Source organism: Candoia aspera, chromosome 2 (assembly GCF_035149785.1).
Source record: "Candoia aspera isolate rCanAsp1 chromosome 2, rCanAsp1.hap2, whole genome shotgun sequence".
In the NCBI taxonomy this organism is placed as follows: Eukaryota; Metazoa; Chordata; class Lepidosauria; order Squamata; family Boidae; genus Candoia; species Candoia aspera.
Window position 1 is genome coordinate 147,561,641 of NC_086154.1, and position 16,251 is coordinate 147,577,891.

General features: G+C 41.5%; 1 protein-coding gene across 3 annotated transcripts in view; it reads left to right on the top strand.

Annotated features, from left to right (window-relative positions):
• Window positions 1-9,655: 9,655 nt before the first annotated feature.
• The window catches only part of TFE3 (transcription factor binding to IGHM enhancer 3), a 43,546-nt gene continuing 36,950 nt past the window's right edge, over window positions 9,656-16,251 (top strand). The window contains exon 1 of one of the 3 annotated variants that reach the window (XM_063294109.1): window positions 9,656-10,029. In XM_063294109.1, coding sequence (XP_063150179.1) covers window positions 9,920-10,029 — 110 coding nt within the window. In that variant the 5' untranslated portion in view covers window positions 9,656-9,919. Of the gene's footprint in view, window positions 10,030-14,251; window positions 14,665-16,251 lie in introns of those variants that run through there. The other 2 variants (XM_063294111.1, XM_063294110.1) reach the window with 2 other exon arrangements.

Here is a 16,251-nt window from a genome sequence, read left to right on the forward strand (position 1 = left end):
TCCCTTTCTAATGGAGTAAGTTCTTGAATATATTCCCTGCAAAACCTATTTATAAAAGGAGTCAGTACAGTCTTTCATCTTATTTTAACCTCTTTTGCTTCTAGTAGTGTGTTCTGTGATTAGACTTGGGAATTCCTGCCTTACCTGTAAAGTTTTCTGTGATTTCTGTGATTAATTCTTTTCTTGTTAATTCCCTCTATTTGTTGGCATTCCTGATTTCTTGCATGATGTTGGAAGTCTGTGTTTAGACACTGTACATCTTTTTTGTTGTTCAAGACTTTGGTTATCATGATAGCTTGTTCTGAAAGCAATTAGGATCTTTTCCACTTAGAAATTTTGGGAATTTCTTTTTCCCATTTCAGTTTTTACGACATCTCTTATCTCTTCCTCTGGCGCTTTAACATCTGTTTCATATAGGTTAAGCACAGCAGATTATTTGACATCAGTCATTCATGATCTGATCCACACACTTGCATCTGGAAGTGTCCTGGTTTGCACTTCATTCTCTTCTGGTTTCTATTAGGCAGTTGATCTGATTACCGTGTTAGGCATCTGGTGATGTCCAGGCATAGAGTCTGTGTATGTTTCCTGAAGCAAGTATTGGTAATAAATAATTCACTTCGCAAAACTTGAACAACAACCTACATTATTGTATTTATCCAAGTCTAAACTTCCTGCAATTCTAGGTCCCTCCATTTCTCCAATGTTTGCATTCCAACACTAGCCATCTACATTTTAGGCTTACCTGTTGGGCAAACCCAGCCAGTGTTTTTACATTGTTCTCTAGTGGGTCAGGTGAACAAGCCATTAAGTAGATGTAACAGGGGAATAGATATTTTAAGGACATGTGTATCCTTACAACCCGGAGATTATACTCCTTTATCTTAACAATTCTCCTGTGATGCTGATTGAAAAAACAATTTTTCCAAGATTAATTTAACAACCGAATGGAGAAATTTGAAGCCAGCTTTTCTGTCCCAGTAATACCTATGCATTGGGGATGCAAAATGAGAATATAGTAGTGTAGGATTAGATCTCAGAAACTAAGCAGGATTAGACCAGGTTAGTATTTGGCTGGGGCAAGATCAAAGCTGCAGTCTAAACTGGGAAGAAGAGAGAAGAGAAGACCCCGTACGGCAGAAATAAACCACTTCTGTATGCTGTCAAGAAAACTGTACGGATAGGTCCATGTAAGTCACCAGGAATCAAGCTCTATTCAAAGGAAGTTTCACCTTTCAGGATCAGACGGCTAAAGGAAGGGAACCCTGGAAAGGAAGGGGCATAATTGTAGTAACACTGACATGGCGTTTACAGCAGTCTTTCCCAAACTGGTGCCTTCCGAAAAATCTGGGACCAGTGGGTGGGAATTCTGGGTACTGTAGTCCCAAGACATCCGGAGGGCTTCAACTGGAAAAAGCTTAGGCTGATTTGCAGCCATCTAGACCTTTGTGCCTCCGAAACACCGGCAGACGTTCCTTCCTCTGGGAAGCTGCTCCTCCCCGCCGGCAGGAGGGTTACAGACCCAGCCCAGGATTCCCGGAATAGCTGCTGCTGATCTTGGGAGAGCTGCCCGTCCGCGATCGCCTGCGTTGCCAAGCGGGCCCTTATTGCGAATCACCAATCGGTGAGCCGCAATCAAAGCTCCGACATCTGCAACGCGCCCCGTCTTCTCCTTCTCGCTTGGCGGGGACAAGGCGGTCGGAGAAAGGGAGGGTTTGCAGAGCCGCTCGGGGGTGGTAGCGCCCCCTTCTGAGCCACCTGGGAATTGCAGGCGTATTTTCCCGCTTTCTACGAGCAGAGGAATGTCTTCGATCAAGATTCGGAGGCGTGATAACCATAGATTGTGGCGCAGTGGGGAGAAGAAGACAGACATCCCATGTGTTTAATTTGTTTTCCTTTTAATGTTTTTTATTGTTCCATTATGGCTATCATATTGTGGTTCTAATTTTCTTCTTGGCCATCTTTATTATTATTCAGCATGGCAGGGTCCGTTTCATCAACCTTTCCCATCTTAAAGTCTTTGATAAAATTCTCGGCTTGGAAGGGGGTGTTTAGGCTAGCCTCTGCTTGAACCCATCCAGCAAAATGGAGCCTGTGACCTCTCTGGTATGTTGGGATTACAGCTCCCTGAACTCCTGGCCAGCAGGCCTTTTTGAGAGCTACATCCAATGATGATGGAGCCAGTGACAAGAGTCAACAAACCAAAGGCCTTTCCTCTCACAGTCTCTGCATGCACATCCATGGCATGCGTGGCACAGAAAGGCAGCAAGTTGTTTCTTAGGAAGGGGGTGTAAGGCTTCCATTACTTCCAAAGCTGTTTTCTACCTGTAGCTGAGAAGTGCAGAGGAGGAGATCATGAGAAGGAGAGGAAATCTCCCCATGCTCAGCAACTTGAGAACCAGCTGGGCATGAGAATAAATAGGACAGAACAGCAGGGAGGGGCATAGGTGGGACTGGGGAATGGGAAGACTTGGTAGCCCAGATACATCTATAGACCAGGCATTTTCAACCTCTGCTGTAGAACAGGGTAGGAAATCTCTTCCAGATGTACCTGGATTTCAATTCCCAACATTCCTCACTATTGGGCAGGAAGATTAGGATCATTGGGAGTATAACTTTGTAATATCTAGACAGCTACAGCTTCTCCTGCTGTAGAAGATACATGCACAAGTAGCTATCACACTGTTTTCTTTCAAAGTAAACACAATCTTGCAAAACACAGAAAAGGAGTATAAAATAGTACATCAAAGAAATTAAAGGCATAAGAAAAAGAAACATAGTTAAATCTGGTTTATACCAATATCATTCACTGTACCATTCCATAACCTCTGTCCTTGCAAAACAATCTGGCTTCCACCACCTCCACACACCTGTACACTGCTTTTTGATCTTCAAATCTGTCACCTCTCTCTTCTTAAGGTTCTCATTGGTTCCATCCAACCACAACTTTCTCAACATTCTCCTTCCTCTTGACCCGTTTACTCTTCCTCCATATATTTCTTTTGCAATTTAATCCTCATTCAACCTCTCCATATGACCCTAGTCCAAACCACCTCAAAGTACTTATTTTGTACCAATCATATTCTTTTGTATCTAATGTATATTCATCCAGCACCCCTTCCTTCTTGGCCTTGTCTGTTCTTGTTTTACCACACACACTTCTTAAGTATCCCATTTCTACTGCATTCAAGTTATGTTTTTTCTGACATATCCAAGTCTCACTTCCATATAACAGAATGAGCAAATCACACCGTTACACAGAGTCATTTTCACTTCCTTTGATATTCAGTCCTTGCAACAAATCACATACTACCTGCAAATGTATCAGCATTTGCACATCTTAAAAATTTTCCATCTATTTTCCATTCTTTAGTAAACTTTCTACCAAAGCACACAAATTAATCTACTTGCTCTATTGTTTACCACTTATGTAGACTTTGCAATTGTTTGCTCTATTTTCCCTGGCAAGCCAAACTGCTTAAGTCTTTGATACCATATTTTTCACGTTCATTCTATATGATCTGTTTAACACTCCATGCAAATTGCTCTTGTTCTTAGCCAAACACATGGTACTGTATTCATACAAAAGTGCATGAACATTCACGTCCCAGCTAACACACTTCTACCATCGTGAAAAGTATTCCGTACACGTTTAGGCCTAAATACCTTAAACAACCAAAGGGATATAAGACATCCTTGCCTTATCCTTGCTCAGTGTTGAATAATTTGTTAAGCATTCCATTTATTCTCCTGCGTGCTTTAGTTTCATTCTGTATGCTTTTAAATCTCATTCAGCAATCAACCTTCAACTCCATATTTGTGCAAAACATTCCATTTAAAATACTTTCACTAAATCAAGAAATATTTATTTATTCATTTATTTTCTATCCCGCCTTTATTATTTCTATAAACAACTCAAAGCAGGGAACCTACCTAATACTTCTTCCTCCTGCCTACTTTCCCATAACAACCACCTTGTGAGGTGGGTTGGGCTCAGAGGGAGTGACAGGCCTAAGGTCACCCAGCCGGCTTTCATGCCTAAGGCGGGACTAGAACTCTCAGTCTCCTGGTTTCTAGCCCAGCACCTTAACCACTAGACCAAACTAGCTCACAGTGTACCCCCACCAATTTTTTTAAAATCCTACCTTTATTATTTTTATAAATAACTTATAAATAAATTTATAAATAACTTGAGGTGAACATACCAAATACTCCTTCCTCCTCCTATATTCTCCATAACAATAACCCTGTGAGGTGAGTTGGGCTGAGAGAGAGGGACTGGCCCAAGGCCACCCGGCCGGCTTTCATGTCTAAGGCGGGACTAGAACTGTCAGTCTCCTGGTTTCTAGCCTGTTGCCTTAACCACTAGACCAAACTGGCTACACAATGCATTTTCTTGCTCACGTTCAAGCATATCTCACTGACCTACCAAAGAGAAAGAATCTGATCTGCATAGCCCTGCCCAGCATAAAGCCTCACTGCACTCCCAAATTCTGCTCTTTGATCAGAATTTTGCCTTTTTCCCCAGGCATGCTTAAATTAACTCCTCTGTCAGTTTTGCATTCGCTCTTGCTACCTTTTCCTTTAGGGAAGGAAGGGAATTATATTTAGGGAAATAATAAGAAGCATTCTTCCAATCCTCAGACACAGATGCAGCACATTAAGAGAGCCAGTCTGGTGCTAGAGACTGGGAGTGCTAAGCCTCTCTTAGGCATGAAAACTGGCTGGGTGACCTCACAGGGATGTTGTTGCAGGGAAATAGGAGGCAGAAGCATTAGATTTGCCGCCTTGACATATACATACAAACATGATAAAAATATAATAATAATAATAACAACAACAACAATCTGATTGGAGCCCTTGGAGCAATAGCTAAAGGATTCCCTCAATATCTGGAAATAAGGAATTTATCAGACTGAACACCCTAATTTTACAAAAAAAAAACCCCAGCCAGCTTGGAACTGCCTATATTCTTAGACACTATCTTAATAATTTTTAGGTCCTTGGTTAGGACTTGAATTATTAAGTTTCCACCAGTATTATATTGTGAATCTAACTGTAAAGTATCCACACATAATAATAAAATTAAATGAGTTACACAGCCACCCTATTAGCAAACCACAGTTATATTTTAACATTTCCCCAGTTACACTATCTACACCTGCAGCCTTACCCTTTTTCAATATTCTGCAGCACTTATGACTTCTTTTTCATCATTTCTGAACACTAAAATGTATAGCATTCATTTGAATTCCATTATTCAATATGTCAACACGATTCCTATACAAATCTTTAAAATGGCCCTTCCAATGTTTTCTCATTTCTCTTTCATCCCAAATCATTACATCACTTTAATTTTAAATTCAATTTATTTTGCTGGAAGCTCCTTGTTTAGCCCTCTTCACCCACTTTTTATTTCCACCAGAAATACTCTGCATTTTCTTTGCCTATTTTAAGCCAAATGTGCTGTTCTAAAGCTTTGCAGAGAGTCCAAATCATAGAAGACTGAAGGAGGGCAGATGATGGAACATGTGATGTGACATTGTTATTTATTTATTTATTAAATTTCTCTGCCACCCATCTCATGTACAACAATTCTGGATGCTATGCAAACTGTGTGATTTATATAAATATGTCTGACATCATTTTGTCATTTTCATATCTCAGTCTGTTCTGGATACCTATGGCTAGAATTAGAAGGTACTGTTGGAAAACTGACATTAGCACAGGTGAAGTGACTCTGCAAAACATCTCTGCACATCATCAAATCCAAAACATTAGCTTTCGCACCACAAGTTCCTACCAAGTCATTCTTTTAAAAAAAATACTATTTTTTCTGCTTTTTAATCCTTATTTTGTCAGCTTCTGGTGGGAATGGTGGACTGAACGGCTGTGCCAGCTGGTTCAGTGGGTGGAGCTGACAATGCAGTAACTGTTTTCAGGCTCAGGCAGGTTTTCCTGAAGCCCAGAACATTCTCCAGATCAAGGAGAATACCTGGAATCATCCCATCTGTCCTCCGGACAGCTGCTAGCAGCCAGAAGATCGCAAACAGCATTTTGCATTGGAGTGGTAAGAGTCAGCTGGGAGGCGGGGATTTCATCACTTTCCAAGCTGTGCTGTAGCCTTAAAGGGACACTAAGACTGGCCACCCCATTTCTAGATCACCATTTTTTTTTTAAGTATATGTACCCCAAGAGAGGTTTCTACAGCGAGGAGAAGCTGATTCTCTTGGTGCTTAGCATTATTTTTGGGATACTTAAAAAAATATCTTTTAAGTTTTGGATTTTGTTTTCCTTCCAAAGGAAATTCCAAAGACTGAGAGTAAACAATTGTCTTCCTGTTATTATTTTTATACAAAATTTGAAGATATTAGCATTTTCCTACACGTTGAATCTGCTGCTTTGAACTTTCAGTTTCTGCTTCTACTTTCCCTGGGGAACTGTCTGCATATCTCACTTTCACTTATGTAAACACATTCCAGTGTTTACATAACAAATTTTATCTTCCACTCTCACTGGTTAAGCTCCTAAGGGGCACCATAATCTACTGCGTGAGACATGGAGGATTTCAAACAGATTCTTTCTGACTTTCACCAGGATTTTAAACAGATTTCTCCTGACTTCTATCAAGCTTTTATGCAAGATATCCAGGACATTGTGGAAAATATGAGATCTAAAATGTGTTGTCAGGTTGGGGATGAAATTGAGGAATTTAAGAGTGATAGAAAGGGTTTTTTTAAGACTGAGATTGGGATTTTTATGAAGATGCTGGATGAAGATAGGATAATGGAGTTGGAGAAATCTAAGGGAGAGAGTGATCTGCAAGCCATAAGTAAAATCGATCTCCTGGTGGAATGCCATGAAATGAACCTGGAATCTTTGAGGGGGGCAGTTGTGCTGTTTGATTTTCTTAAGAAGAAAGCTCTGCGCATATCTTGGGAATACGTAACTGCTCTGGTTTATTTTGAAGTGGGATAAGGGTTGAAGAATGTTCATCAGGGTTGCTTTAAGGGTTTGACTGATGCTATTTGCCTTTAAAGATTTGAATTTACTGTTTTGAATTGGCTTTGTTTTTTGGGTTTATTAAGATTAAAATTATTAAAACTGTAGTATTAGGTTTAAAGAACGTTTATCTGGTTTGCCCTAAGGATTTGATGTTATTCGCTTTTAAAGATATGGAATTACTGTTTTGAATTGTCTGTTTTTTGCGTTTATTAAGATTGGGGTTATTAAAATTGTTGTACTATTAAGTATAATAGCAAACAACTTATGTGGTTTTTGATTTGATTCTTATTACAGTAGACAGAAGTGTATAGAATAGTGGTAAAGGTCAAGGTTCCTGTTTAGTCATCTCCATTTCATGGCTGAAGAGCCAGCATTGTCCAAAGACAGTTCCACGGTCATGTGGCCAGCATGACAGTCATGGAACACTGTTACCTTCCCGCTGAAGTGCATGCTTTTGAATTGCTAGGTTGGTGGGAGGTCACTTTGTCATGCGGTGCTCGGGTCTCAAACTGCCAAACTTGCAACCTTCTGGTCAACAAGCCTAGCGTCTTAACCACTGAGCCACCACACCCCCTGGAATAGAATAGTGGTAGGAAGGGAATAATTAAATATGTTTTATCTTTTGGAGGGGAGAAAAATGTTTAGGAGGTTCATGTGAACCTTTTTTCCTTTATTTTAATATAAGGGGGAACAGTAACTGTACTTAGTGATTTTTATTATGTGTTAATGTCATGAGTGAGGATGGCGAGCAGGGGGCTCCCATCCAGGCTGTAAAGCGCATGTGTAGTACTGAGGAATTAGGTGGCCATTCAAAGAGACACAGATCGGGCCCGCCTTAGTCTTTGGGGTTTATATGTCTGGGTTTTTCCCACGCTTCTTCAGTTTGTTAGGATTCTCTGTTATGTAGCAGCAATAAAACACTAGAGACCTATTCCTTGTCTCAGCGTGGTTCCTGGCTGTTAGGACAGTTATAGTGGAATGACTTATAGAAATAATGTGGTGTTTTGGTTTAATATGGAGTAAGAGATTCATTATGGAAATTTTTGTATATCCTTGCTGTTAAAAGTCAGAAGCCACATCTTTTTGTAAATTTGAAAAAAAATTCTCTTGTGTTTCTGCACTTTTTCATTTTTTTTCTTTCTTTGTAGTTTTTTGGTTTTTTGTAGTTTTTATTCTTCCCTTGAAACCTAATAAAATTTACTATTAAAAAATCCTTATTTTGTCATAAAAGACACTAATGATAAAAAAGACAATAATAAAAGTAAAATATGAGTGACAGGAAACAAAGAAAACCCCCAACAGAATTAAGAGTATGTTGAAATGTTTGCCATCTTAAGGAGAGATACAATGATTTTAAACATCTATATTCAATGTTTCTGTCCAGAAGGACATTTTCTACTTTCCTCAAAAGTACTGTATTTGAGCAAATTTGATTACAGTCCCTCCAGTACAATATAGAAAGACTTTGATTGACATAATATCATCTTAAAAGGGTTCAGTTACATGAATGAATTACTTTATAGTCAAATCTTGAAGACTTGCTGACATTATTTTAAGGAGAAGTTTGTTTTACAAGAAGTCCACATCTCAAACCTTTCCTTTCTCTGTAAAGAAAAGATTTTTAAGGGAGTCAGTTATATTTGATAGGAATTTCACATGGTACTTGAGGTTTCTTTGAATGTAAATGTTGAGGATTTGCAGCATTCTTCAAATCTCTCAGAAGAAAAGGTTGAATATAGATGCCATAGTAAATGAAAATATTCATGGTCTTGATATGTGAGATTTAATAAGCATAAGAAGACATGATTCAATATGTCTCCTTTGGTTGGAATTTGTGAGACTTCAGCAAACTACATTAATTAGAGTCATTCATCAGTAATCAAGTTTCTAACTTTCAAAGTGGTCATGAGAAGAAAGCTCCAAATAGCTATCTAATTTGGAATATTATCAGCTCTCTCGAGGGTTTTGTTTGTTTGTGCCTTCAAGTCAATCAAGACTCCTAGCAATTGCCTGGACAGGTCCATGCATTTTCTTAGCAACATTTTTTGGAAGTGGTTTGTCCTCACCTCCTGCTGAGAACTGAGATAGAACGACTGATCCGAAGTCGCCCAGCCTTTGTGCCTAAGGCAAGACGAGAACTTACTCTCCTGGTTTCTTATTTTTTCTGTATTATTTTGAATTATTCAGTGTGTAAAAGGTAATAATAAATAATGTCCGAAGCGGCACAAAACACATCGGACTCCAAAAACGTGGGGAAAATGGTCTCCTTTCCCCTATAAATCTGAAACCTCTAACTTGCAGGGGGAAACTTCTAAAAATTAAAGAAGGAACCGGGCCTGGCAGCTTCATCGTGTTCTGCAACAAGCTATGATAAAGGATGCTTGGCTAGTTTGTGGCTCACAGGCTACGATGGGGGTAGCTTATGGCTCAATGTACTGCCTGCACCTAGCTGATCGGGTTAATTCAGCCAAGCATTTTTGGCAAGGTCTCCCTTTACTCAACGGTTACCCGCAGCGCTCCTTTCGCGCAGGGCAAAGGAGATGACGCCCCCAGATTTGGCCGTAACGCCGTTAGAGACGGATTCAGCCCCCGCCGCCCCATCCCTTCCCTGGACGAGTGGGTGGATCTCACTCTGATGTCATTTCCCGTGGAGTTCCCCTCCTCCGCTGACCCCCTCTCTTCTCGAGCCGGAAAATGAAGCAATCCTCCGGCTGGATGTTTTCCTCTTGCGTTGGGAGGAGACGGGGCTGCCACTGATTTCCTCGGCGTCTTGGTCCGGAGCCCCCTTCTCTCTCGCCTGCGTCTCGTTTTCTCCGATTGCACCAGGGTTGGAGCCCGAGCAGCTTTCGTCCCGTTACCTGCTGAAAGTCCCCGATTGCTTTCCAGGAAGCTCCAGCGGGGGTGGGGCGGGGGAATGATGTCCCATGACACGAGCGAGAGGCCCCCCAACCCAGAGCCGCCCCCCGCTACTGTCTACGTGTTAGTGGAGGACCCACGGTCGACGGACGCCCTCCAGCTGCTCAGGTGAGATGAAAGCCCCGCCTCCCCCACGGTTATTGGGGGCAGGACAGGAGGAATTGCGAGAGCGGGAGTATTCCCTGAAGGAGTTGAGTTTAGGAGAGGAACCGCGTGGGGCCTCCTTCGTTGCTCGGAATGACGACCGAGACCTGAATAATTCAGAGCGGCTTCATTTGCGCGAGCGTAAATTCTCTCCTACAAGAAGGATCGGAATCTTCCTTCCTTGTTAGTTTCTAACAGCCTTCTCAAACCTGGGTTCTCCGGATGAGCCGGACTTCAATTGCTGTTATCCCCATCCATCTAGATCAGTGTTTCTCAGCAACTTTAAGATGTGTGGACTTCAACTCCCAGAATTCCCCAGCCAGCACGGGAGTTTTAAGGAAGGTGTTTGGCAGAAGATACCTTGTTGGGAATGTCCAAATTCTAGTCAGCTGGACATGTTGATGTGCCATTGCGCTATTCACTAGGAAGGAAACAAGATGAAGGACTGTGCTTGTGCATTAGAAAGCTGGTTGAAAACATGTTTGGAGAAAAGGGCAAACTGCTGACAGGACTGCCCTGGAAGTCTTGGGAGCCAGGATTTCTGACTGATTCTTCTTTCCCTTTATTGGCAGAGTTCCTGACCCCGGGATTTATTTTGCATTGCAGTCCAGTTTTATGCATTTTATAGAATGGTCTTGACTTTGACTCAGCTCATCTTGGTTTAGCAGAGTAGCCCAGCCTGAATGTGAGAAACCTGGGATCTGTGAGGTCATAACAAGGAAAAGGGAAAGTGCATTTGAGCAGGTGCCAAGGTTATTGTTCTCCCCCAGTTCTACAGAGTACTAAGTCTCCTATTTCCTCAAGTTGCTTGTAATCCTAACAAAATGAAGTATGCAGACAAGAGGAAAAGAAGAGCACTTAAAGGAACAGTGGGGATAATCATAGGACAGGGCCACATTGCTGCTGGGTTGGGAAATCCAGGTTAGAGAGAGATTTGACACAGGGACGTAAAAGCTCAGTGTATCCCAGCTGCTGTCCTAGCTTTGCATTTGCAGAAAATCACAATATCTATGTTTGTGTATTTTCAATGGTGGGAGAAGTGTCTTAATGACTCAGTTTCCTTCTGTTTTGCTGACTGCAGGGTCTCCCCCTGATTTTAGTTTTCACTTCTGTTTTTTTTTCTTTAATTGCTGATCTCAACATTTTCCTGAGTAAAATCAGAATCAGCCTTAGGCTTACCTACTAATTGACTTTAAAATTTGTACTTGTTTGTTTATATATTTCACTTCTTCCCTGGACCAAAATGTCTTAGATCAGAAAACTAACTCCCCCCCTCTCCCTGAGATATACACTTCTGATGTATCTGAGTTTATGGGGGAAAGTCACAGATTAAGAGCTAGTTCTTGCAATAGTGGCCTGTAATAATCAAAACAAGTGAGGAGGGCAGGAATGGGAAATCTGTCTGTGGACTTCTGGATGTTACTGAATTATTACTTCCAGCAACCCTTGCTATTGCCCATGTTTACTGGGGCTTCCTGAAGTTGTAGTCTTGTAACATTAAGAAGGCCATAATTTACTCATTCCTGGTTTAGAAAAACAAATACTTGCATTCTATTTTCTGGCTTCCTAATCCCAGAATCAGCTTTTCTGGATAGTCTCATTATGAACTGTTTTGGGAATAATGGCTTTCCTACTCTCTGTGCATATAGGATTACAGTCTCCATCATCCCCAGCCATCAAAAACAAGTTGATGAATGGGGAATGGAGTTGTAGTGGAACACATCCAGAGCATGGCACACAGAGTAAGGTGAGCTTGGAATGTGAAAATTTGTGGCTAGCATAAATGCCTGGCTGGCTGACCTGGTGAGATTTGACTATTTCTCTCAAAGACTAATGTACAGCCATACAGGAATAATTTCCATGGCCATAATTTTCCTGGGAAATAAGTATAAGACTATATTATTATTGTGGTACTTCTTCTATAGAGCTAATTCAGGTGGATGGGAAATCTGATGGCACTCCCCCCAAATTAGCCAGCAGGTTCCTGCATACTTCTGGAATTCTCTAAGCAAGCAAAAGTGCATAGCTTGGAAAATGGAAAGAATAACCATAACAATAATAGCAGAACCATGACCTATGAGCTTTTTTGTGTTCATGTCTTCAAGTCAGCCTTGACTCCTGCTATCTAGGATGTAAAAATTGTTCTGGTATCAAAAGACAAAAAGAAAAACCGATGTATAAAATACACAGTTTATATTAAGTACCCGATGGAAGGGGCTGAAGCTCGGGTGGGTGCATTCTATGAAATTAAAAAACAACAACTAAAATTAAAATCCTTTTTACCCTATACAGTGATGTTTTAGAAGGAAGGAAAACAATGAGGACTTATTCCATCTTGTTCAGAAGCCCCCTTATAGTTATATAGGCTGACGTTAGGACTATAGAGACAGGCTATTGATCTCTCTTGCAAAGTACTACCTACATTGATTGGCAACAACTTTGCAAGGTTTCTGATATGAGTCTTTGGTCAGCTCAACTGGAGAAGCTGCAAATGGAAGCTGGGGGTGGCTGCACATAAAATATGTTTTTTACCCCTGAACTGTAGCTGGCACCACCATCAAGTGGTGGTTGTGGGAAGGAATTACTCCCTCCAGGGCTAGAAGACTCCTGTATAGAGGACAAAATGCCTGTCAACTGTTGAGTACTTTTTCCCCGAGTGCTGTTGACATCTCGTAAATAACTGCTGTGTTTGCTCATTCATATTAGAGCAGAGAAAAAGCTGATTCAGAACAAGCATTTATTTTGTCCAGCTATGTGTACCACATCAGTAGAATATCTTACCTAGGCACTCAGAATGTGTAACTATAACTACCATTAAACATAATTTATTCAGGCCCATGTTTAGGAATAAGCCTGTTCGATCATGTAAGGACTTTCTTCTGAGTAAAGTCTTCCTGGGATTGATAGCACTGTAATCTCTGCTCCTTTATATGCACTTTTTTGAAATATTTTTTTAAATCCTGCCTTTATTTTATAAATAACTCAAGGCAGCGAACATACCTAATACCCCTTCCTCCTCCTATTTTCCCCACAACAACAACCCTGTGAGGTGAGTTGGGCTGAGAGAGAGGGACTGGCCCAAGGTCACCCAGCCAGCTTGCTTGGAAACCAGTGTCAGTACCTCTGGCAAGGACTGGACTGCCCAAATCCTCTGTAATATGTTTATATATTACTGCTTAGTGAGGCATGTAAAGATCCAGTTGTATGCTATACCTATAGTACAAGCTAAACATCCCCTTGGAAGTCCTTAATAATGCAGTCCTAATACATGTTTACTTGGAAGTGAAGTCCAAAGATTAATAGGACATTCTCTTGGGAAATATGTCCACATGCTGACATCTTGTTCTGGATTCTGATTCTCATAATTCCTAATCAGCATATGTTCTTCTCAGCTGTATCCCTAGTATTTGGAATCTATTAAGATAATGAATTGTGGATTGTTGGTTTTTTTCTAGGCAGATAGGCTGACCAAAAAGTTATTTTACAACACTGGAAGGAGTATACCTGATTGGCAGCATAGGTTAGTAAATATTTTAATTAACTTTTTCTTTTGGGAGACAAAGAGGCAGGGAAGATAACTTCCTGATAATTTTTTTGGGGAAATATTTTGTTTATACCATAACTCCCCAAGTCTCCCCCCTCTTTTAAAAAAAAAAATCATGATAATGAATTTTGAGGGCATGCGATATTGTTAATGCTGTTGGGTTATACTTTTACTCCTGGCAGTTAGTTTGATATAATTGAATAAAAATTATTCCCAGCAGGCATATGCAAAGATTGGCATCGCAGTCTTACACGACTACTGTACATGTTAATAAGCCACTTTGTAAATACTAACAGCCATCATAATCAGGTGTTTCTGACCCTCAACATTACATTATTTGAAGTCTTGTCTCTTCCGGACTTTTCATCTCAGATGTGTAATCTGTTTCTTTCCTAAAGAGGGAGAGTCGAAAATACATCTTTCTAATATTATATCACCCTCGCAAGAAAAGAATTACAGTAGGGAATCCTGACACGGCTCCTTTAAACTGAGCGTTCCATGGCGAGAGGAAGGGCTTTGGCGAGCTGAACGTAAGACTCCGAGTTGCCCCCTGGCGGCCAACAGGCGGCGGCGCCGTGTGGTTCTGTTCCTGTCTCCAAGCGCGTACTTTTACCCGGGCTCGCTATTAATAGCTCCAAACCAAGGGCGCGTTTGTAGATGCGCAGCGAGGATTTGTGTTTTCTTGCGCGGATCAAGAAAGGGAGGGAAGGGGGCGGAGCCACTGCTCCACTTTGCAGGGACGCGCTTCGGGGGTCTGGCGAAGCGGTGGGTGCAAATGTGCCGGGTGCTTTCCTCTCCACACGTTCAGCGATGCCGGGTTGAGATGCTTCTCCAAAATGGCCCGCAGCAGGAAATGTAAAAAGCACTTTGCAGAGGCCTGAAGTGGGGCAGGAAGTCGGCGGCGCGCTGGGATCGCCGGGCGCGCAGAGTGAACCCGGGAGCCGGGATCGCGAACGGGGGATCTAGAAATTGCCGCCTCTAATGCCCCACCGCTTGCGTGGCGCAGACCAAGGCAGAGGAAGGGCTGGGCAAAGAGTCCGGCTGGAGAGAAGGAGGTGAGCGAGTTCCGGGCCTTATCTTGGTTCTCACGGTTTTAGGAAACTCTCTTTTACTCACCCCCGGCCCCACAGCCCGTCGTTATCTGCTCCCTTGAGAGAAAGCGAGGAAATTCCGGGTTTAGGAGTCGCGGGTGAGGATTTTTATTTTTCCTCCGAAAACTTGGGAGGAGAAGAGAAGTTACAATAATCTGTTTCCCAGTTCCCCTTTCCCGGATGCCTAAACTTAGATGAAACCACCAAGGACACAGCGTGGCATTTGACATAAACGTTTTTGGTTCGTGCACGGGATTTTTTTTTAGCGTGTACAATACAGCTGCCTAAAGCTGCTTCGAAATAAACCCGCTTCATTTCGGGGCAATTCACTTCGGAAGCCGCGGCGCCCAAGACTGCAGGGTGGTTGAGGATGTTCTCTCTTCCACCTCCCTGTCTTCTGAATATAGGCAGAAGGAAATTTGCTGTTTTCAACAAGCAATTGTTGATCCTGTGTTGCTGTTGTCTCCATAGGTGATAATTTTGCTGGAGAGTGCAATTCGAAGTTCAGATATAATTCCTAAGTAAATTTCACTGCACTCCCCAGGGCTTACTTCTGAGTACATAGGATGAGCTACAACTAGCTTTACCTCCCCCCCATTCAATAATATGGATAATCAAATAATATGGATTATCAAAAATGATAAAACAGCCTTCATCCTAACATCTTCTAGATCTGTTGAGGTTTCAATACTTGTCACCCCAGACAGTTAGGATGGGGATGATAGGGGTTGAACCTTAACATGCTTCTGGGAAAGTTGGTGAAGTTATGGAAATAATTGATTGATGGGTCATTAAGTTGGTATAAGTCCTTAGTGACCACATAGATAGATTTTCCCCAGAACGAATGGAAATCACTGCAAGTGTACTAAGACTGTTGACCTAGATGAGATGAGTTTGTTTCTGGCAAAGGTGAGATGGATCTACATACAACTTTGTAAAATAAAAATTACTATGTTTGGTGAGAAAAGCACATTCCTGTTAACGGCAGCGTTTGATATTATACAGAAATAGTGCCATTGCTTATTTAAATCTTAGCTCATGCGGATATTCATTTTGGTTTTCCAGTCCATATATCTGATAACTTGCCCAATTTAATGGGAGAGTAGACTTTTCATTTATTTATTTATTTATTCAAATTTCTATCACCGCCCATCTCCCCCCAAAAAGGGGGACTCTGGGCTGTTTACAATAAAAGTTACCATTTAAAACCATCAAACACATAAATTACAGTGCAAATACATTTAAGCCAAAGGGGCAATTCCAGGTAGGAGTTTTCAGAAGTAGAGGGTGAAGGGGATTTTTACTTGCCAAGTTCTCTGCAGTGCTGTTGCTTCTTTACTTGTCTGCCTTGGCAATAGGAATAATCGGGAGGATCTCTTTGCTGAAGTACAAACTTTGCAGAGGAAGAGTTACCTGTTTCCCACGTCTTTCATCCCCTGTGGTTTAGTGAGTCTCTAACTGTTGAGTGAATGTGAGGGAGTTTGTAAGTGTATTTGGATGGACATGGTAGAGACTGCCTGTTTATGTTGGAATGTGATACTCTGTTTCAAG